The sequence below is a fragment of the Bufo bufo genome, chromosome 1, assembly GCF_905171765.1.
Source record: "Bufo bufo chromosome 1, aBufBuf1.1, whole genome shotgun sequence".
Classification (NCBI taxonomy): Eukaryota; Metazoa; Chordata; class Amphibia; order Anura; family Bufonidae; genus Bufo; species Bufo bufo.
The window spans coordinates 552,355,789-552,379,401 of NC_053389.1; the positions used below are offsets into that span (position 1 = coordinate 552,355,789).

The window sequence follows — 23,613 nt, forward strand, 5'->3', positions numbered from 1 at the left end:
TAGTGTGCTTACTGAAGCAATCTGAACATTGACCCTGTAAATGGCTGTCGTGTAGGGCAGGCCACAGCGGACCCCTTCTGGATACCCTACAGTAGCATTCTATATGGATAGGCTGAAAACAAGGAGGGTTGATTAGGATGCCGTAGTTACAAAGGATGTTGAATCCCAGCCAGGTATAACTTAATGGTGCTAAATGACAGCTTGTGGTGAGAGTGGCAAAAATGCGGCAAAGGCCAGTAAGTAAGAGATGTTGCCCACTCCTGCCGAAGAATGGGTTCTCTTAAAATTACAGAACGAGGTCCATGCCTTCTTATTTATCCTCAGGGTGTTACAGGACAAAGCTTTAGTCATAAGGGACCTAGCGGTGGCGAGATGAACCGTTAGTCCATCACTAGCTGGTCGAGCCTGGGCACTGGTGATGGTACGCGGTCTGCTTGTGGAGAGACCTGCAAAAAGAGAAGAGCCAATAGCCCTGTATGGAAACCTGCGGAAAGACCATTGATAACATACTGTACCTAGTCTGCATGTGGATGGGACCCTAACAGGATAAGACAAACATCCCTGTACAGACTAAAGGCTAAGAAACTCTGGTATGCTGGTTTCCATACAACCTCACGTCCTTTGATTTGAGGACCACCGAGATCTCCCCACAGACTATGGTCTTGTTGTCTGGCACCTCATCTGTTATGAGTAAGGACGCTAAGTTCACGTCCTTGCCGTCAATTATTTCCTGTCGAATGTTGGCTGGAACGAAGTGGAACGGTGCGATAGGGGGGTACAGAACCTGACCACCAGCAACACTAGCATGGGGGCTAGAAGAACCTGCCGGACTTTGGCACACCAAACTGGCAGATGTATCGCCTGCCTCGACCGCCTCTAGCCTGGCCTGAAAGTTCAACATTGATGACGCCATGGAGTTGATGGCCGCGTGCAGTTGCATAAGCAAGGTCCGAATAGTGTCCATGGACACTACCTGCGGATTTTGGACCTCAGGAACTGAAGACAGAAGACGGAACAGTTCCGCCTTCCTTGCAGAAGCTGGAAATGGAATGCCTCTTTTGGATAACTCTGCCATCAACTTGGGCACAGTCCATGACCTTAATGATGGTGTGGAGTCTCTTGCGGAATGTGACACCACGCTCCCACGGGATGACGATGTATCGCCCATCAATGATTCTTGAGACATCCTACTAAAACACAACATGATTAATGTAGAAGATGAATACCCAACACCAGTTTGTGCCATTCACCAGTATCACGGACCACCGATGTGCAAAGAACCGCCGTACCAGCACGCGAGATGCCGTCCAGCATGCAGAGCACCCCTTCACCGAAGTGACTGAATATGGGAAGATGTGTACATAGCAGAATAGAATGTGACCCAAGTAGCCTTGCAAGCCCCAAATGAGTGTAGACAGACATGAGAGTGGACGAGGCATACAGTGTAGGACCGTATCCTGTGGCCGTGACAGGACTTAACGTGTCTGTAGATGTGACAGACGTATCGAATTCATGCCTGTAAACGTGACAGGACTTAAGGTTTTTTATTTTTCTTTTTTTATCGAGTCTGTGGCCGTGACAGGCTAGAGCCTAACCGAGGATATAATAGACACGTGAGAGACCTGTCCGACAGACAGACTTGCCATAACCAACTTTGTAAGTGGAATGTAATTACGCACACACAATGCTACTGTACCTGGCAACTGCTACCTTGCTGATGAAATGACTGAACGTAGCTGAACATGTTAAAAACGGAGTATTAGCAACTGTACCAACCCCCTAGTCTTAAATCTACTCCCGTGATGCACAATAGTTTACTTTGACCCTGATGCTAAATGTGTCTACTAAGAATAGCTGCGTCTGCTGGTACGAAGCCGTGCAACTGGTGGATAGAAGGAGCCACAAACCTATGGATGCATATATGAAAGAAAAACCTGTAGACAATTGACCCAATAATTGATAAGTAACACACACTGCTTGAGATGACCCCACTAGAGAAGATGGGCAATTAACTTGTGACACACGCTGCGGAACCTTAAAGAGTCCCCTTGTATTTGTTTTTGCTTTTTTTCTTCAAACTGCCCCTTTTTATTTATTTTTTCTCAACCAAAACTCCCACTTTTAACTCTTTTTTTTAACCACCATCCCCTGCTGCCTGGAGGCTGCAGCAGACCAGATGAATCAAGAGCCTACCAGAAACAAACCCAGACTTGCATGCACCCCTGCCTCACTACGAGCACAGCGGCCCATGCTATACATTACAATGTGTCGAGAGCGGAGTCGCGCTGACTCCTGCAACCTGAGAGACTGCCGCGTGGGGAGCCGATAGAAACGTTCCGGTGCGGTGGTGCTCCCTTAGTTAAAGGAGCAGACACACCGCCGGCCAGACTGAGAGGACGAAAGACCGCAGTAAGTCACTTACATTCATGAATCAGGAAAAGCAATGCAACCAAGGTCCCTGTGCAGCCAGACATAAGCCTGATGGGACTGAATATTAACCCCTGATCACCCCATATAGACTCCCTGATCATCCCCCTGTCATTGATCACCCCCCTGTAATGCTCCATTCAGACGTCCGTATGTGTTTTACGGATCCACGGATAGGATCCGCAAAACACATACGGACGTCTGAATTGAGCCTTACAGGGGGGTGATCACCCCATATAGACTCCCTGATCACCCTCCTGTCATTGATCACCCTCCTGTCATTGATCACCCCCCTGTCAGGCTCCATTCAGACGTCCATATGTTTTTTATAGATCGGATCCGCAAAACACATACGGACGTCTGAATGGAGCCTTACAGGTGGGGGTGATCAATGACAGGGGGGTGATCACCCCATATAGACTCCCTGATCACCCCCCTGTCAGGCTCCATTCAGACGTCCGTATATGTTTTACGGATCCACGGATTGGATCCGCAAAACACATACAGACGTCTGAATGGAGCCTTACAGGGGGGGTGATCACCCAATATAGACTCCCTGATCACCCTCCTGTCATTGATCACCCCCCTGTAAGGCTCCATTCAGACGTCCGTATGTGTTTTGCGGATCCGATCCGTGGATATATCTCGGCAAAAGACAACTTTTCCCATTTTTTTTATACAAAGTTGGCATTTGACCGAGATATTTATCTCACCCAGCATGGGTATATGTAAAATGACACCCCAAAACACATTGCCCAACTTCTCCTGAGTACGGCGATACCACATGTGTGACACTTTTGCAGCCTAGGTGGGCAAAGGGGCCCACATTCCAAAGAGCACCTTTAGGATTTCACAGGGCATTTTTTACACATTTTGATTTCAAACTACTTCCCACACATTAGGGCCCCTAAAATGCCAGGGCAGTATAACTACCCCACAAGTGACTCCATTTTGGAAAGAAGACACCCCCAGGTATTTCGTGATGGGCATAGTGAGTTCATGGAAGTTTTTATTTTTTGTCACAAGTTAGTGGAATATGAGACTTTGTAAGAAAAAAAAAAAAAAAAATGTAATAAATCATTTTCCGCTAACTTGTGACAAAAAATAAAAAGTTCTATGAACTCACTATGCCCATCAGCGAATACCTTAGGGTGTCTACTTTCCGAAATGGGGTTATTTGTGGGGTGTTTGTAGTGTCTGGCCATTGTAGAACCTCAGGAAACATGACAGGTGCTCAGAAAGTCAGAGCTGCTTCAAAAAGCGCTATAACTTTTACCCAAACCATTTTTTTTTTTTTACCCAAACATTTTTTTTTTTATCAAAGACATGTAGAACAATAAATTTAGAGAAAAATTTATATATAGATGTCGTTTTTTTAAAAAAAAATTACAAGTGAAAGTGAAAAATGACATTTTGATTAATAACAAAAAAAGTTAAAATGTCAGCAGCAATGAAATACCACCAAATGAAAGCTCTATTAGTGAGAAGAAAAGGAGGTAAAATTCATTTGGGTGGTAAGTTGTATGACCGAGCAATAAACGGTGAAAGTAGGGTAGTGCAGAAGTGTAAAAAGTGGTCTGGTCATTAAGGGTGTTTAAGCTAGTGGGGCTGAGGTGGTTAATTAATGACCAGATAGAAGTTTCATTCACGAAATATGTATGAAGGTCCGAGTCAGCAATTTCCAATAAAATGTTGGTTTAAAGGCTTAAAGTTGTCAGAACATCCTGATGGCTTAGCAGCTGCCCATTTGTGCGGAAGGTGAAAAACATCTATGTGGGCCTCCTGGTCACTTCAGCTATGCTAAAGCAGGGATGCTGAACATGTGGCCCTCCAGCTGTTGTAAAACTACAACTCCCACCATGCCCTGCTGTAGGCTGTCTGGGCATGCTGGGAGTTGTAGTTTTGCAACATCTGGAGGGCCACAGATTGAGCATGCCTGTGCTAAATAATGCTAAAAACAAAGTAGATTTCTTGTTGGCACAAGTGCCAGGCATTACAACAACCAGAAACTCTTTCCAAGAGCAGTACACCGGCCAAGACCGCCAAAGGCCACTCACTTATCTACCCAGTCTTATATAGACACAGAAGACAGGATCTTTTACTCAACTCATATTATATACGGTATATATATACGGTATATAATCTCATTGGGCAACCCAGTATGGCAGCTGGTGGGTGTCTTGCACAATACTTTCCCAGCACTCCATGCACTTTCAGTTTCTCTTTTCTTCAAATCATGTGCTTTTCTAGAAGTGATATAATCCAGAATAAGGATGATTCACAAGAATGAGGATGCTACATTAACACACACATCACGAAATGCTGATCTGTTCCTCTTGTGGTGGCTGCAACACTAAGGCCTCATGCACACGACCGTTGTGTGCATCCGCGGCCGTTGTTCCGTTTTCGGGTTTTTTTCACAGACCCATTGACTTTCAATGGGTCCGTGGAAAAATCGGAAAATGCACCGTTTGGCTTCCGCGTCCGTGATCCGTTTTTCCAGTCCGTGAAAAAAATAGGACCTGTCCTATTTTTTTCACGGACAACGGTTCACGGACCTATTCAAGTCAATGGGTCCGTGAAAAATCACAGATGCACACAAGTACTCCGTGATCCGTGTCCGTGATCCGTGTCCGTTTTTCCTATCATTTTCAATGGAAACTTGACTTAGTTTTATTTTTCACTTTTCATGTCCGTGGAACCTCCAAAAATCAAGGAAGACCCACGGAAGAAAAAACGGTCACGGATCACGGAACAACGGAAATCCGTTTTGCGGACCGCAAAAAAAAAACGGTCGTGTGCATGAGGCCTAAGGCCGAGTTCACACGAGCGTGTCCGGTAGGTACCCAATTGCAGTCAGTTTTGACTGCGATTGCGTTCTGTTCAGTTTTTATTGCGCGGTTGCAATGTGTTTTGCACGCGCGTGATAAAAAAAACTGACTGTGGTACCCAGACCCGAACTTCTTCACAGAAGTTCAGGTTTGGGTTCGGTGTTGTGTAGATTGTATTATTTTCCCTTATAACATGGTTATAATGGATCATGTGATTGGTGATGGATCATGTGATTGGACCATGTGATCCGACGTCACCACAGGTCCTTTAGCCGGCAGCTCACGATTAAAGTAGTAAGAGACCGGCAGCTACGCGATCAAGAGGAGAAGGTGAGTTAATTATTTTTTAACCCTCAATGGACCACCTACTATGCATTCTGTATTAAAGAATGCTATCATTTTCCCTTATAACCATGTTATAAGGGAAAAGAATACAGTGAATAGACTGTCACCTAGCAACCATGCGTGAAAATCGCACCGCATCTGCACTTGCTTGCGGATGCTTGCGATTTTCACTCAGCCCCATTCACTTCTATGGGGCCTGTGTTGCGTGATAAACACACAATATAGAACATGCTGCGATTTTCACGCAACGCATAAGTGATGCGTGAAAATCACAGCTCATGTGCACAGCCCCATTGAAATGAATGTGTCCGGATTCAGTGCGGGTGCAATGCGTTCACCACCCGCGCGGAAATCTCGCCCGTGTGAACTCAGCCTAAGGCTACTTTCACACTGGCGTTTTGGTTTTCCGTTTGCGAGATCCGTTCAGGGCTCTCACAAGCGGTCCAGTTTGCTTCCGTTCAGTCTCCATTCTGCTCCAAAAACGTGCGACTTTCTCACTCCATTATTTTGACTTGAGCTAATGATAAATCTGGCCCCTGGTCTTTAGACCATATTTCGCCCTTTTTATGTGCTGCTAATTAAAAACCCACCTTGTATTAACGCTCCTTTAAACTGACCTTATTGATTTACTATTTCTAATGGACTGTGACACTATTTAAAAATCTCTGTGTTTGAGCAGGCTTATAGTTATTTCTTAGCTAGTTGTAATCTATTGCCGCGGCCCTGAGCGATTGGAAACATGTTGGGAAGCAGGGCGCCTGTCTGTGTGTGGTTTGAAGTTCAGTGGCGAGCAGGGTATCTAGTGAGAAATGGAAAGTAATTGGAAAGATAGCGGAATAAAACGTAGCCAGTCCAAGTGCACAGGGCTGAACAGCTACAGTGTTTCCAATCACTCAGGGCCGCTGTGAATGATAATAACTAGCTAAAGGCTACTTTCACACTGGCGTTTTGGTTTCCGTTTGTGAGATCCGTTAAGGGCTCTCACAAGCGGTCCAAAACGGATCAGTTTTACCCTAATGCTTTCGGAATGGAAAAGGATCCGCTCAGAATGCATCAGTTTGCCTCCGTTCCGCTTTGGTGTCCGTCTGCCGAAACTGAGCCAAACGGATCCGGATCAGTTTTCACTGACAATAGAAAACTGATCCGTCTCCCATCGACTTTAACATAGCCAAGATGGATCTGTCTTGAACACCATTGAAAGATAATACAAACGGATCCGTTCTGAACAGATGCAGGCGGTTGTATTATCTGAATGGATCCGTCTGTGTAGATCCATGATGGATCCGCACCAAATGCGAGTGTGAAAGTAGCCCAACTAGGAAGTGGCCAACCCCTTTAAATAAATGATAATGGAAAACACTGACCTAAATAAATAGGGTGTAAATGTTATTTTGTAGATAAGGGTCTGCAACCTATGAAACTACAATTCCCAGAACCATTCATTTCTATGAGAGTTCTGAGAAGAGCAAGTATGCATACTGGGAGTTGTAGTGTCACAACGGCTGGAGTGTCGGAGGTTGCCTACCCCTGATCTAGAAAGTCATTCCAATTTCATCTCAGCCAACTGGTATACCCATCAAATGTTGCAGCAGAAGTGGTTAGATTAAAACAGATGACAGGGTTGTGCTATGCTGTGCTAACGGGAACTACAGATACAGTGCAGTACAGCCGGTCCGTTTCCGTAATCCCCGCAACCGCAGGTATGCTGATCTCAGTCATGAATGGCTGAGATGGGATATCCCTTTAAACCTACTTTCACTGTCCTGGATTCAGCATTCCTAAACTGATCATATGAAAAACTGGTATTGCTGTAATCCATAATAACCCGAACTATAAAGTGAAAAAAAAAACAACTAAAAAAACACACACATTACCACAGCATAAGGATAATTTTATTCAAGTTTTTTTTTTTTTTGTTGTTGTTGTTGTTCAAAAAGTAATAAAACATAGAACTGTATACTGTAAATGTGGTGATCATACCGACCCACAGAATAACGGCAAAGATTGCAGCAGGACCTGCAGGGATTTTTTGTGAGTTTAATTGCGGCCAAGAAACAATGTGACCTCACTCCCTTTTACTGTACTGCTATGTACAGTATGCAGCATCATTATTAGGGCTGCAGCTAACGATTATTTGAATAATCGATTAGTTGTCAATAATTAATTCGAGGGAAAAAAACTAAATTACAGAACAAAGGTTTATATGATTTTACTTGAAAAATTATGTTCAAATGCCATATTAAAACAAATTGTGGATGGCACTGCTATGGGGAGGGGGGGGGGGTCTGTGGATGGCACTGCTATGGGGAGGGGGGGGATCTGTGGATGGCACTGCTATGGGGAGGGGGGGGGATCTGTGGATGGCACTGCTATGGGGAAGGAGGGGGGGATCTGTGGATGGCACTGCTATGGGGAAGGAGGGGATCTGTGGATGGCACTATGAGGAAGGAGGGATCTGTGCACTGTTATTGGGAGGGGGGGGGGGGTCTGTGCACTGTTATGGGGAGGGGGGGAGGGGGGATCGGTGCACTGTTATGGAGAAGGGGGGGGGGGGACATCTATAGATGACACTATATAGCATCTTATGCGGTATGTGCCGTGCACAGATCCCCCTCCCCATAGCAGTGCCATCCACAAATCCCCCTCCCCATAGCAGTGCCATCCACAGATCCCCCTTACCAGTGCCATCCACAGATCCCCCTCCCCATAGCAGTGCCATCCACAGATCCCCCTCCCCATAGCAGTGCCATCCACAGATCCCCCTCCCCATAGCAGTGCCATCCACAGATCCCCCTCCCCATAGCAGTGCCATCCACAGATCCCCCTCCCCATAGCAGTGCCATCCACAGATCCCCCTCCCCATAGCAGTGCCATCCACAGATCCCCATAGCAGTGCCATCCACAGATCCCCATAGCAGTGCCATCCACAGATCCCCCTCCCCATAGCAGTGCCATCCACAGATCCCCCTCCCCATAGCAGTGCCATCCACAGATCCCCCTCCCCATAGCAGTGCCATCCACAGATCCCCCTCCCCATAGCAGTGCCATCCACAGATCCCCCTCCCCATAGCAGTGCCATCCACAGATCCCCCTCCCCATAGCAGCCCCGGCCCCGCTATTCTGGCAGTAACTTTTACTCAGCGCATCTTTATTACCTTACAATGAAGCTCAGGTAACAGGCAGAGTGGAAGACGGTGTAACGTCACTCACTCACGTGACGCACCTGCTCCGCCCACTTTATGAATGAAGGAGGCGGAGCAGGCGAGTCACGCAAGTAAGTGACATTTCACCGCCTTGTACTGGGGGCACTGCAGGGTTAGAATTTTATTAAATAAGCGTATGAAATTAATCCCCAAAAAAATAAAATTCAAGGAAAACCGCCAGAAAATTAATGCACACACCGATTCAAAATGCACAGGAAAAACTGACAGTTTAATAATTTTTAACGTACCAAAAGATAAGATTAGTACCTCTGTGTTTAGCTCCAAATCGCATCCATGTATACTAGGCCAGGACACATTTTTAACCTTTTCAAATCTTAAAAGATAAAATTCTGTCTACCAGCAGCTGCCAATAGGGGGCGGTCTTCTGGCATATGCTGTAAATGTCCGGGATGGAAATCCCCTTTCAGCTCAATGTATATTATGAGACAGCTTTTTTTCCCCCTTCTGCTTCTTTTCACACAGCCATAAATTCTGAGAGACTTTAGGACCTTCTTGGAAGTTTAAGGCTAAGTTTACACGTTTAGCTTTTTTTATGTGGTTTCTGAAGAAAAGCCAGGGAAGGATTAAAAAAGGAGAAGACTCAATCAGTCTTCCATTTATGATCCATTCCTGGCCTTGGCTTTATAAACTACATAAAAAAAAGCTGAACGTGTAAACTTAGCCTTAAACTCCAAGCAGGTCCTAAAGTCGCTCAGAATTTATGGCTGTGTGAAAAGAAGCAGAAGGGGAAAAAAAGCTGTCTCATAATATACATTGAGCTGAAAGGGGATTTCCATCCCGGACATTTACAGCATATGCCACAGAAGCCCATAATGGATGGAAATACCCCTCGAATCAGCAGTGCTACATTCAGTAAAGGAGTACTCCAGCCAGATACAACGCTCAGCTATATCCATCGATGCCACAGACTCAGAACATATGCTCAACTGGCGCCCCATGCAAACTCCTGTTAGCTGCGGTCTGGCCGGAATAGAGAACTTCCAGGAGACACGTAGCCGATGCACCCAGAACCTTCATCTTAAAGTTTACCTCTGTTTTGAATCGATGCTTTTTTACATGGCGACATTTGTCGTTTGACAGAAGGGGTACATCTACATTGCAAGAGGTGTCGTGCGAAATTTATTGTAAGGATAGTCTATGGTGTCGCACTGTGACATGCTCCACGGCAACAGTCGCCAAAAATCCAACTTGGATGGATTTGTTGCGACTGTTGTGTTGCTGAGCGAACCATTGACTATGATAACTGACCCATCTGGTTACGTAGGACGGAAACCAGACAGACTTGTTATTCTTGCCCATAGACCTCAATTATGACGGATCAAAACAGGATGCCTCTTAAAGGAAACCTGTCACCGGGATTTTGGGTATAGAGCTGAGGACATGGGCAGCTAGATCGCACATCCGCAATACCCAGTCCCCATAGTTCTGTGTGCTTTTATGGTGTAAAAAAACTGATTTGATACAAATGCAAATTAACCTGAGATGAGTCAGAGCTTGAAAATAGGACTCTTCTCTGGTCACACAAGTAAGGCCTCTTTCACACTTGCGTTGTCCGGATCAGTCGTGCACTCCATTTGCCGGAATTACACGCCGGATCCGTAACAACGCAAGTGAACTGAAAGCATTTGAAGACGGATCAGTCTTCAAAATGCGTTCAGTGTTACTATGGCAGCCAGGACACTATTAAAGTCCTGGTTGCCATAGTAGTAGTGGGGAGCAGTATACTTACAATCCGTGCGGCTCCCGGGGGGCTCCAGAATGACGTCAGAGCGCCCCATGCGCATGGATGACGTGTCCAATGCGATCACGTGATCCATGCACGTGGGGCGCCCTGACGTCACTCTGGAGCGCCCCGGGAGCCGCACGGACGGTAAGTATACTGCTCCCCCGCTCCCCACTACACTTTACCATGGCTGCCAGGACTTTAGCATCTTGGCAGCCATGGTAACCATTCAGAAAAAGCTAAACGTCGGATCCGGCAATGCGCCGAAACGACGTTTAGCTTAAGGCCGGATCCCGATTAATGCCTTCCAATGGGCATTAATTCCGGATCCGGCCTTGCGGCAAGTGTTCCGGATTTTTGGCCGGAGCAAAAAGCGCAGCATGCTGCGGTATTTTCTCCGGCCAAAAAACGTTCCGGTCCTGAACTGAAGACATCCTGATGCATCCTGAACGGATTTCTCTCCATTCAGAATGCATTAGGATAAAACTGATCAGGATTCTTCCGGCATAGAGCCCCGACGACGGAACTCTATGCCGGAACCCAACAACTCAAGTGTGAAAGAGCCCTAAGGTATGACTCTTATGTTAATTTGCATATGTATCAAATCGGGTTTTTTTACACAATAAAAGCACACAGAGCTTCCGTTCTGCATTCCGTCCGAGTATTCTCTTATAACGGAATTCCCTAATGCAAGTGCGAACCCGCCCTAACCAGAATAGTGCAGTCTTAAAGGGGTTATCCCATCTTAGACAATGGGGGCATATTGCTAAGATATGCCCCCATTGTCTGATGTAGGTGCGGGTCCCACCTCTGGGACCCGCACCTACAAGGAGAACGGGGCGGAGAAAGTGGAGGAGGGTGCAATGCGCAGCCGCCCTCCATTCATTTCTATGGAGCCCCCAAAAATAGCAGCCCCATAGAAATGAATAGGAGCAGTGGCCACGCATGCGTGGTGCGCTCCTATTCACTTCAATGGGAGAGGCGGAGAGCTGCGCCTAGTGGTGGACGGACCCCGGGGTCCTCCAGCCACAACTCTCCCCAGCTCCGTTCTCCTTGTAGGTGCGGGTCCCAGATGTCTGACCCCCGCCAATCTAATATTGATGACCTTTCCTGAGGAGAGTATGAAATAAAATTTGAAGAGCAGCAACCACGGACCTCGCCGACCACACCGGAATGCCCAACCACAACCGCAGTAAAGGGACCTTTAGTGCAGATGAACAATTCCTTTAAAGGGGTTGTCTGGGCTTTTACTATTGATGACCTCTCCTCAGGAAAGCAATCAAAACACGGCCACGGCAGCATCTCCGGTTCCATCTTTAAGAATGTGTACACAACAGCAGCAACGTTTCGACTACATGGTAGCCTTTTTCCAAGCTAATAACGCTTGACAGCTGTTTGTATCGGAGCAAATGGGCGGTATTTGGAATGCGATCATGTGATGTTCACATGATCGCTATGCGATGATGCGGCATGACGTGAGCGGAGCGCGGCTGAGGAGTGGTGCACTCAGTGATGAGCTGTTAGACATGCGCAGTTGGGAGAGAGGAGCGCCAGTCTGCAGCCTAGCTCTCTGCATGTGGACACCAGGATGAGGTAGACACAGGTTTATTACTATGGGAGGTTACATGAGGGATTGGTTAGCCAGATTATATGCAGGTGTGTTTGGGGGTTGTGACACCCATTGGATTGGTCTCCTACCATTTGGGGAGGGCCTATATTTACTATATATAGAATGTTAGAGTCACTTGTTATTAGCTTGAAAAAGGCTACCATGTAGCCGAAACGTTGCTGCTGTTGTGTACACATTCTTTTTAAAGGGAGTCTGTCATCAACATTTCACGTTTGTAACCCTTCCCATAGCTTTCTAGCATTCTTACAGTTAATAAAAACGTTACCTTTAGCATCAATTCTGGACTTGTAAAACCGGCAAAAAACATCTTTGTAGCATTTGCAAATGAGGGCTCGCAAGTGCCCAGGGGCGGCGTTACCCTCGTAGGTGCCCTGCTAGCTCAGCCTTTTCTTCGCTTCCCCCCCTTCCATCCTTTCCCTCTGACCGCCTATCTACTAACTTGTTGTTTCGCCGAGATCCCGAGCCTGCGCACTCAGTCCGTCGGCCGCAGCATGCGCACTGCGATGCCCATTCCTTGTACGGCATCACAGTAATTAATGCGCATTCGCCGGCTAACAGCGCAAAGCTGGCGCATGTGCATTAATTACTGTGATGCCGTACAAGGAATGGGCATCGCAGTGCGCATGCGCCGGCCTGAGTGCGCAGGCGCGGGATCTCGGCGAAACAAGTTAGTAGATAGGCGGTCAGAGGGAAAGGATGGGCGGGCGGAGGGAAGGAAGGGGCGGGGGTAAGCGAAGAAAAGGCTGAGGTAGCAGGGCACCTACGATGGTAACGCCGCCCCTGGGCACTGGCGAGCCCTCATTTGCATATGCTACAAAGATGTTTTTTGCCGCTTTTACAAGTCCAGAATTGATGCTAAAGGTAACGTTTTTATTAACTGTAAGGATGCTAAAAAGCTATGGGAAGGGTTACAAAGGTGAAATGTTGATGACAGACTCCCTTTAAGTACAAGAAATAAAGATGGAACCAGAGATGCTGCCGTGACCGTGTTTTGATTGCGCATCTGTAGACCGCTGAGGACGTGTTTGGGCATTCCGGTGTGGTCGCCGAAACGACGTTTAGCTTAAGGCCGGATCCGGATTAATGCCTTCCAATGGGCATTAATTCCGGATCCGGCCTTGCGGCAAGTGTTCCGGATTTTTGGCCGGAGCAAAAAGCGCACCATGCTGCGGTATTTTCTCCGGCCAAAAAACGTTCCGGTCCTGAACTGAAGACATCCTGATGCATCCTGAACGGATTTCTCTCCATTCAGAATGCATTAGGATAAAACTGATCAGGATTCTTCCGGCATAGAGCCCCAACGACGGAACTCTATGCCGGAACACAACAACTCAAGTGTGAAAGAGCCCTAAGGTATGACTCTTATGTTAATTTGCATATGTATCAAATCAGGTTTTTTTACACAATAAAAGCACACAGAGCTTCCGTTCTGCATTCCGTCCGAGTATTCTCTTATAACGGAATTCCCTAATGCAAGTGCGAACTCGCCCTAACCAGAATAGTGCAGTGTTAAAGGGGTTATCCCATCTTAGACAATGGGGGCATATTGCTAAGATATGCCCCCATTGTCTGATGTAGGTGCGGGTCCCACCTCTGGGACCCGCACCTACAAGGAGAACGGGGCGGAGAAAGTGGAGGAGGGTGCAATGCGCAGCCGCCCTCCATTCATTTCTATGGAGCCCCCAAAAATAGCAGCCCCATAGAAATGAATGGGAGCAGTGGCCACGCATGCGTGGTGCGCTCCTATTCACTTCAATGGGAGAGGCGGAGAGCTGCGCCTAGTGGTGGACGGACCCCGGGGTCCTCCAGCCACAACTCTCCCCAGCTCCGTTCTCCTTGTAGGTGCGGGTCCCAGATGTCTGACCCCCGCCAATCTAATATTGATGACCTTTCCTGAGGAGAGTATGAGATAAAATTTGAAGAGCAGCACCCACGGACCTCGCCGACCACACCGGAATGCCCAACCACAACCGCAGTAAAGGGACCTTTAGTAAAGATGAACAATTCCTTTAAAGGGGTTGTCCGGGCTTTTACTATTGATGACCTCTCCTCAGGAAAGCAATCAAAACACGGCCACGGCAGCATCTCCGGTTCCATCTTTAAGAATGTGTACACAACAGCAGCAACGTTTCGACTACATGGTAGCCTTTTTCCAAGCTAATAACGCTTGACAGCTGTTTGTATCGGAGCAAATGGGCGGTATTTGGAATGCGATCATGTGATGTTCACATGATCGCTATGCGATGATGCGGCATGACGTGAGCGGAGCGCGGCTGAGGAGTGGTGCACTCAGTGATGAGCTGTTAGACATGCGCAGTTGGGAGAGAGGAGCGCCAGTCTGCAGCCTAGCTCTCTGCATGTGGACACCAGGATGAGGTAGACACAGGTTTATTACTATGGGAGGTTACATGAGGGATTGGTTAGCCAGATTATATGCAGGTGTGTTTGGGGGTTGTGACACCCATTGGATTGGTCTCCTACCATTTGGGGAGGGCCTATATTTACTATATATAGAATGTTAGAGTCACTTGTTATTAGCTTGAAAAAGGCTACCATGTAGCCGAAACGTTGCTGCTGTTGTGTACACATTCTTTTTAAAGGGAGTCTGTCATCAACATTTCACGTTTGTAACCCTTCCCATAGCTTTCTAGCATTCTTACAGTTAATAAAAACGTTACCTTTAGCATCAATTCTGGACTTGTAAAACCGGCAAAAAACATCTTTGTAGCATTTGCAAATGAGGGCTCGCAAGTGCCCAGGGGCGGCGTTACCCTCGTAGGTGCCCTGCTAGCTCAGCCTTTTCTTCGCTTCCCCCCCTTCCATCCTTTCCCTCTGACCGCCTATCTACTAACTTGTTGTTTCGCCGAGATCCCGAGCCTGCGCACTCAGTCCGTCGGCCGCAGCATGCGCACTGCGATGCCCATTCCTTGTACGGCATCACAGTAATTAATGCGCATTCGCCGGCTAACAGCGCAAAGCTGGCGCATGTGCATTAATTACTGTGATGCCGTACAAGGAATGGGCATCGCAGTGCGCATGCGCCGGCCTGAGTGCGCAGGCGCGGGATCTCGGCGAAACAAGTTAGTAGATAGGCGGTCAGAGGGAAAGGATGGGCGGGCGGAGGGAAGGAAGGGGCGGGGGTAAGCGAAGAAAAGGCTGAGGTAGCAGGGCACCTACGATGGTAACGCCGCCCCTGGGCACTGGCGAGCCCTCATTTGCATATGCTACAAAGATGTTTTTTGCCGCTTTTACAAGTCCAGAATTGATGCTAAAGGTAACGTTTTTATTAACTGTAAGGATGCTAAAAAGCTATGGGAAGGGTTACAAAGGTGAAATGTTGATGACAGACTCCCTTTAAGTACAAGAAATAAAGATGGAACCAGAGATGCTGCCGTGACCGTGTTTTGATTGCGCATCTGTAGACCGCTGAGGACGTGTTTGGGCATTCCGGTGTGGTCGGCGAGATCCGTGGGTGCTGTTCTTCAACTTTTATCTCATACTCTCCTCAGGAAAGGTCATCAATATTAGATTGGTGGGGGTCAGACACCTGGGACTTTCACGATTAGCTGTATGGGGAGATGGTGTGCGTAGTACGCACGCGCCGTCTCTCCTCTCTCTTCCCGCTCACCGCTGCTGTCTGTCAGCAGCTGAAAAGAAGAGAAGGGAGATGGCACGTGCACACTGCTTGTGCTGTCTCCTCATACAGCTAATCGGTGGGGGTGGCGAACCCCCGTCAACCTGATATTGATGATCTTTCCTGAAGAGAGGTCATCAACAGTAAAAGCCCGGAAAACCCCTTTAAACCTCTCTAAATTCCTCCCATATATCAGACTTGGGCCTCATGCACACAACCGTTTTTCGGGTCCGCATCCGAGCTGCAGTTTTTGCGGCTCGGGTGCGGACCCATTCACTTCAATGGGGCCGCAAAAGATGCGGCCAGCACTCAGTGTGCTGTCCACATCCGTCGGACAAGTCCGCAAAAAAAATATAGCATGTCCTATTCTTGTCAGTTTTGCGGACAAGAATAAGCATTTCTACAATGGGTCGTCTGTTCCGTTCTGCAAATTGCAGTTTCCATTCCGCAAAAAAAAAACTGAACGGTCGTGTGCATGAGGCCTTATATAACATTTTTTTTCTGCCAGTTAAAACCACATAGTAACATATGCTTTTTTTTATCTAATCGAAATTTACTTTCTGATTGACGTTTTTTTTGTTATTCTGTTTCCTGAACATGACTATAGGGGCTGCCATCTTGCCTGAGCTGTTAACAGCATTTAGAGATATGCTTTATGGCCCACAGTGGCGGCTCTAGATACAATGGACATCCCTCTCTCCACCCATCTATAAGTGATATCTGTGGAACCTGCCGGGGTCTCCTTCTCCCAGGCTGTAGCGCTGGCCAATCGCAGCGCTCAGCTGATAGCCTGAGAGGCTTTTTTTTTCTCTCGGGCTATGAGCTGAGCGCTGCGATTGGCCAGCGCTACAGCATGGGAGAATGAGACGCCGGCAGGTTCCACTGGGTGGAGCCTAACTATGAAGATACCGGAGCCTATACCGGGAGAACGGAGCTGCGCCCGGGGATAACAGTAAGTGCAGGGAGATCCCTGGGCGCCGCTCTCCATGTCTGTATACTTAGTTTAGATGTTTTATTCTAGTGAAAGGTCCTCTTTAAGATATGGGGCAGCCTTTTCCTAGAAGCAAAGCTGCACTGCAGTGTACGCAACAAAAGGGGAATGTATCGGAAGGGAATAAAGGAAGGCAGTTTTGGTTGAGTCGGCCTTGGCGTACTTTGCGCCACATTTATCTAGTTTGTTGCATCTAACACTTGTCTAGAAAGGCTACGGCAGGCCAGAGTGAGTTTTGCAGTAATCCATATGGAGTGAAACTAATTAACATAATTAAGGGGTTGTCTGGGTTCAGAGCTGAACCCGGACATAACCTCTACTTCACCCATTCAGCATGTATGAGTGGAGCATTTTATGCTGTTTGTTTACATTCTCACACTGCTAGGCAAAGGCTTCCACCTAGCAGTGTTCCTGGTGACGTCACCGGCACTAATGGGCTGGCGGGCTTTAGGGCAGAATATCGCCAATTAGTGCTGGTGGCATCACCAGGCTCACTGCTGGGGGTTGTTGGGGCAGCCAATAGCGGGACAGGAAAGAGCCTCCCTAGCATCGCAAGTGACGCTAGGGAGGCTAATCCCCATCGCGGCCAACTATTGGCTTCCAGCCCCCTCCCCCATCGCAGGATGTTTTGATCTGCGTGACGTGGCTGACCTGCAGTGGTGATGATACTCCGCTGGATTCAGTCGTTCCTGGACCAGCACTTCTGCTCCCCTCTGTGCAGATGTCAACAAGTGACTGCTGTAGCCAATCACAAGGCTCACTGGTCACATGCCCCCTCCCTCGCCCCATCGACGGATGTTGACATTGGCGCAGAGGAGATCGGAGGTGCCAGTCCGGGAGCCACACAGACTGAATCCAGTGGCAGGGACCAGTATCATCACCACTGCTCAGATAACCCCTTTAACGTATTAAACAATTCCAGCATATAGAGTAACCCCTAAAACAACAATTTTGTTGGTATACCTTAAAAGGGATCCCACTTGGGTCCACTTGTTATAACGCAAATAATATATAAACAGAATAGTGTATCCTATAATCGCATCCAGTATACTTGGTAACCTGGGGTGCGGGGATATTTGTCCCTATAGCTACCCCTGTCCTATAACCTCAGCCCAGGGAGGGCTCCTGATGGTGGAGGCCCCCTGTCCACGTACCTAGACTCCTACCCCTCACAGGTCCCTATTGGGGTACAGCAGGGATATTCCTAGTTTACCAAGATATGAGGCGAGGATATAAAACACTAATGGATATACATATATATATCGACTGGATGCAAAAAGAAAGAAAAGAAAAAACAACAATAACGTGGTACAGACATATACAAAAATACGATTGGTCAGGGTTGACTGGATAGTCATACACCTTAACTACCTCGACGCGTTTCCCCCATAGACAATGCCATGGGATCATCAGGAGGTATAATACAACATTAGTCTATACAGAGTAAATGCAAACATATAGATACTGGCATGTGACCTGGCTCCATGCCAGTATCTATATGGTTGCATTTACTCTGTATAGACTAATGTTGTATTATACCTCCTGATGATCCCATGGCATTGTCTATGGGGGAAACGCGTCGAGGTAGTTTAGGTGTATGACTATCCAGTCAACCCTGACCAATCGTATTTTTGTATATGTCTGTACCACGTTATTGTTGTTTTTTCTTTTCTTTCTTTTTGCATCCAGTCGATATATATATGTATATCCATTAGTGTTTTATATCCTCGCCTCATATCTTGGTAAACTAGGAATTGTTGTTTTAGGGGTTACTCTATATGCTGGAATTGTTTACAACTATTTACCCCATTATATATCTATGTATATTGATATTGCTGGAATTTGATTTTCCTTTAACGTATTAAATGCATACACTACAAAGCACATGTACTTTTATGACATTTTAGGAAAGTTTAGAAATTGTTAGAATAAATCTAAGGCCTCCATTTATAAAAATAAGGGTACGGGTACTTTCACATTTGCGGCAGAGAAATCCGGCAGGCAGTTCCGTCGCCGGAACTGCTTGCCGGATCCGTCAAAACTTATGCAAACTGATGGCATTTGTAAGACTGATCAGGATCTTACAAATACATTAAAATGACGGATCCGTCTTTCCGGTGTCATCCGGAAAAAGGGATCCGGCATTTATTTTTTTTCACCTTTTTTCAGTCTGCGCATGCACAGACCGGAAGGACGGATCCGGCATTCCGGTATTTTGAATGCCGGATCCAGCACTAATACATTCCTATGGAAAAAATTTCAGAATGCATTAGGATAAAACTGATCAGTTCTTTTTCGGTATTGAGCCCCTAGGACAGGACTCTATGCCGGAAAAGAACAACACTAGTGTTAAAGTACCCTAATGGCTTTGTATGACGAAGTATATACGGAGCCAAAATGCAGCTGTGTGAATGAGGCCTAAAGAAAAAAAGGCACTGTACATGCCCGTCCCTGCCAGAATTAGATCAATACAAGATGACACTCAGCAAACATAGGGTCACCCGTTCATAAAGCAGCGTGTATGCTCAAAGGGAATATGTCAGTGAGAAGACGACCATTGTGACACTTGAGAGACGGAGGAGAACACTACCCTGGCACCAGACATGGATGATGGGACAGTTTAGAAGATGAAGCTGCGTACAGGCAGCGCCGCTCACGGAGGACATGCCAACACTGACCTTGGTGAGCACTTTGCCCTGGACTGAGATTCCAAAGACTACATTACATTGCAGGGCTATAAACAGAAGGGAAAGTACAACCGGGAATCCAGCGGCTGGAAAAGGCAACAAGCCACACGTAGTAGTGTATACCGCCTCATACTATAAAGCTGTAATGTACACAGGGTATGAGTCGGTATACACTACTACTATAAAGCTGTAATGTACCCTGCAGCACTGTACACAGGGTATGAGGCGGTATACACTACTACTATAAAGCTGTAATGTACCCTGCAGCACTGTACACAGGGTATAAGTCGGTATACACTACTACTATAAAGCTGTAATGTACCCTGCAGCACTGTACACAGGGTATAAGTCGGTATACACTACTACTATAAAGCTGTAATGTACCCTGCAGCACTGTACACAGGGTATGAGGCGGTATACACTACTACTATAAAGCTGTAATGTACTCTGCAGCACTGTACACAGGGTATGAGGCGGTATACACTACTACTATAAAGCTGTAATGTACTCTGCAGCACTGTACACAGGGTATGAGGCGGTATACACTACTACTATAAAGCTGTAATGTACCCTGCAGCACTGTACACAGGGTATGAGGCGGTATACACTACTACTATAAAGCTGTAATGTACTCTGCAGCACTGTACACAGGGTATGAGGCGGTATACACTACTACTATAAAGCTGTAATGTACTCTGCAGCACTGTACACAGGGTATAAGTCGGTATACACTACTACTATAAAGCTGTAATGTACCCTGCAGCACTGTACACAGGGTATGAGGCGGTATACACTACTACTATAAAGCTGTAATGTACTCTGCAGCACTGTACACAAGGTATGAGGCGGTATACACTACTACTATAAAGCTGTAATGTACTCTGCAGCACTGTACACAGGGTATGAGGCGGTATACACTACTACTATAAAGCTGTAATGTACTCTGCAGCACTGTACACAGGGTATGAGGCGGTATACACTACTACTATAAAGCTGTAATGTACTCTGCAGCACTGTACACAGGGTATGAGTCGGTATACACTACTACTATAAAGCTGTAATGTACTCTGCAGCACTGTACACAGGGTATGAGGCGGTATACACTACTACTATAAAGCTGTAATGTACCCTGCAGCACTGTACACAGGGTATGAGGCGGTATACACTACTACTATAAAGCTGGAATGTACCCTGCAGCACTGTACACAGGGTATGAGGCGGTATACACTACTACTATAAAGCTGTAATGTACTCTGCAGCACTGTACGCAGGGTATGAGGCGGTATACACTACTACTATAAAGCTGTAATGTACCCTGCAGCACTGTACACAGGGTATGAGGCGGTATACACTACTACTATAAAGCTGTAATGTACTCTGCAGCACTGTACACAGTGTATGAGGCGGTATACACTACTACTATAAAGCTGTAATGTACCCTGCAGCACTGTACACAGGGTATGAGGCGGTATACACTACTACTATAAAGCTGTAATGTACTCTGCAGCACTGTACGCAGGGTATGAGGCGGTATACACTACTACTATAAAGCTGTAATGTACTCTGCAGCACTGTACACAGGGTATGAGGCGGTATACACTACTACTATAAAGCTGTAATGTACTCTGCAGCACTGTACACAGTGTATGAGGCGGTATACACTACTACTATAAAGCTGTAATGTACTCTGCAGCACTGTACACAGGGTATGAGGCGGTATACACTACTACTATAAAGCTGTAATGTACTCTGCAGCACTGTACACAGGGTATGAGGCGGTATACACTACTACTATAAAGCTGTAATGTACTCTGCAGCACTGTACACAGTGTATGAGGCGGTATACACTACTACTATAAAGCTGTAATGTACTCTGCAGCACTGTACACAGGGTATGAGGCGGTATACACTACTATAAAGCTGTAATGTACTCTGCAGCACTGTACACAGGGTATGAGGCGGTATACACTACTACTATAAAGCTGTAATGTACCCTGCAGCACTGTACACAGTGTATGAGGCGGTATACACTACTACTATAAAGCTGTAATGTACCCTGCAGCACTGTACACAGTGTATGAGGCGGTATACACTACTACTATAAAGCTGTAATGTACTCTGCAGCACTGTACACAGGGTATGAGGCGGTATGTACTATTTATATAAAGGTATTCTGCAGCATTGTACACGAAAGGATCTGTCAGGGTCAGTTGTAAAATCAGCTTCCCTCGATAGGCCATAAATTGTGTAAAAATATAACCCATGAGGCAAGTGTGAACAAAGCCTTATGACGTTCGAGTGATTTTCATGCACAGACAACACATGTTCCCTTATTAACTGTCATTTTACAACTGATGACCTGTGTACTTACACCATGAAATGACTGCTGCCGGTACTACCACTTACTGTAACCATAGAAAGCAGCAGATCTAGTCTGGCACATAACGCGTGTGGAAATGACTAGTACAGGGGTATACCGTCACGAATGTGGCTTCCTCCATAGTGACAGTCATGACATCCCATCATATGCCAAACATCACTGCTGTGGTCAAAGAACGCAGCATCGCTACGGAAAATCTCATTTACGAGATACCTGCAGCCAGCTTCACGCAAGCATATTATGGCGAATTTGATCCTGACAGACCATGGGTTTGAGCCAGCTGCACACGTTGCAGAATACGCGCAGAAAAACTGCAGCGATTGCACAAATCTCACGTACACTTTGCAGATTTTTCCCGTGCAGAAATCTGTAGCAAGTCAATTATGTTTGCGGCTTTCACCCTTTTCAATGGAAGGGTGCGATCTTCGGCAAAATCCCATCTAATCCGCCATTAGAAATAGCGGATTTTGGGGCGGATATGCGGCGGAAACGCACGGAAGTTTGTACAGATCTTATGTGCATTCAACCGCACTCGCGTGCAGGCGTCCTTACTGGTGTTGAGCGAACTTGTGTTTTAAGTTCTGGGTTATCGAAGAATCCCATTATGGATTCGAAATTCCGTAATGGTCCGTGGTAGCGGAATCTATAACGGGATTCTTCGATAACCCGAACCCAAACTTTGGACGCAGAACTTAAAACACACGTTCGCTCAACACAAGTCCTTACGGATACTAACTTGGTGCAGTCAGCCCAGGAAACGCACCTACGATACGCTCGTGTGAACGAAGTCTTAGTCCCACAGTAAATATGGGAGGGTTTTTTCCCCCCATAGACTTACTTTGAATTTAGAAAACAACCCAGAGAAACCACAGACAGTATGAAACCACCTGAGGTAAGTGACTACCACCATGAGAGGGAAGTCAGGAGCATGTGAGGAGAGCCTTGCACAACCACAAGTCAGGGCTTTACACAATGTGTGGTGGGCAGAAGTCCTTGGCTGAGAGGAAGTCCCCATCCAGTGCACGGGACAGCCGGGGACCGCTCCTGACCTTCACCCCCAGTATGCTCTCCGGCCCCAGGTCCATACCGACATACCGAGGAGGCCATGAGCCCGCTATAAGTGGTGCGGCTCAGCATCCTTCCCGACCCCCCCACAGCTCTCACCTTGTACGAGTCGGTCGCCAGCAGGATATTGAACTCCGATTCTCCACATGCCATCTCCGCACGGGTGACTGTCAACACGCTTCGCCAGAGCTCGGTGAACAATAATGAACCGCGCCGCGCTCCGTTCTCCTCTCCTAATCTATACCTTTCCCCAGTGCCAGGCCAGGGGGCGGGGCCGTAGCCATGACGTTGCTGGGAGGGGCTTCTCTAAAACCTATTCACTTTCAGGGTAGCAGAGTCGGATGATATTTTTTTTAAAGCAAGGTGACGTCACATCGACAGCGGGAGCACGTGTGCCAGCCCCGCCCCCAGAGCGCTGCTGCTGCTGCTGTCAGTTTCGGTTTTGTGTAAAGGGCGAAGTTGAGAGAAACGAGAGTGTGATGTGAGTGGGGCGGCGGTGTCCTGTGTTCCGGGAAAGGGCGCTCCGGGCCACTCCTGTGCTATAGCTACACCGGCCATAGGGTGCAGCATGTAGCGAGACCTGTCCTACAAGTACGGCGCCACAGGCATGACCGGGGGATCACGGAAGTCACTTTGAGTCCAATCCGATCCTGTGCTTGGCTCCAACGACCTGCCT

The 23,613-nt window shown here is 47.1% G+C and overlaps 1 protein-coding gene across 1 annotated transcript in view; it reads right to left on the reverse strand.

Moving 5' to 3' along the window:
* NAMPT (nicotinamide phosphoribosyltransferase) overlaps positions 1-23,197 on the reverse strand; it is a 69,232-nt gene extending 46,035 nt beyond the window's left edge. Inside the window, exon 1 of the mRNA XM_040412753.1 lies at positions 23,037-23,197. Within this exon, the coding sequence (XP_040268687.1) occupies positions 23,037-23,090 (54 nt within the window). The 5' untranslated portion in view covers positions 23,091-23,197. The remainder of the gene's footprint in view (positions 1-23,036) is intronic.
* Positions 23,198-23,613: the final 416 nt, after the last annotated feature.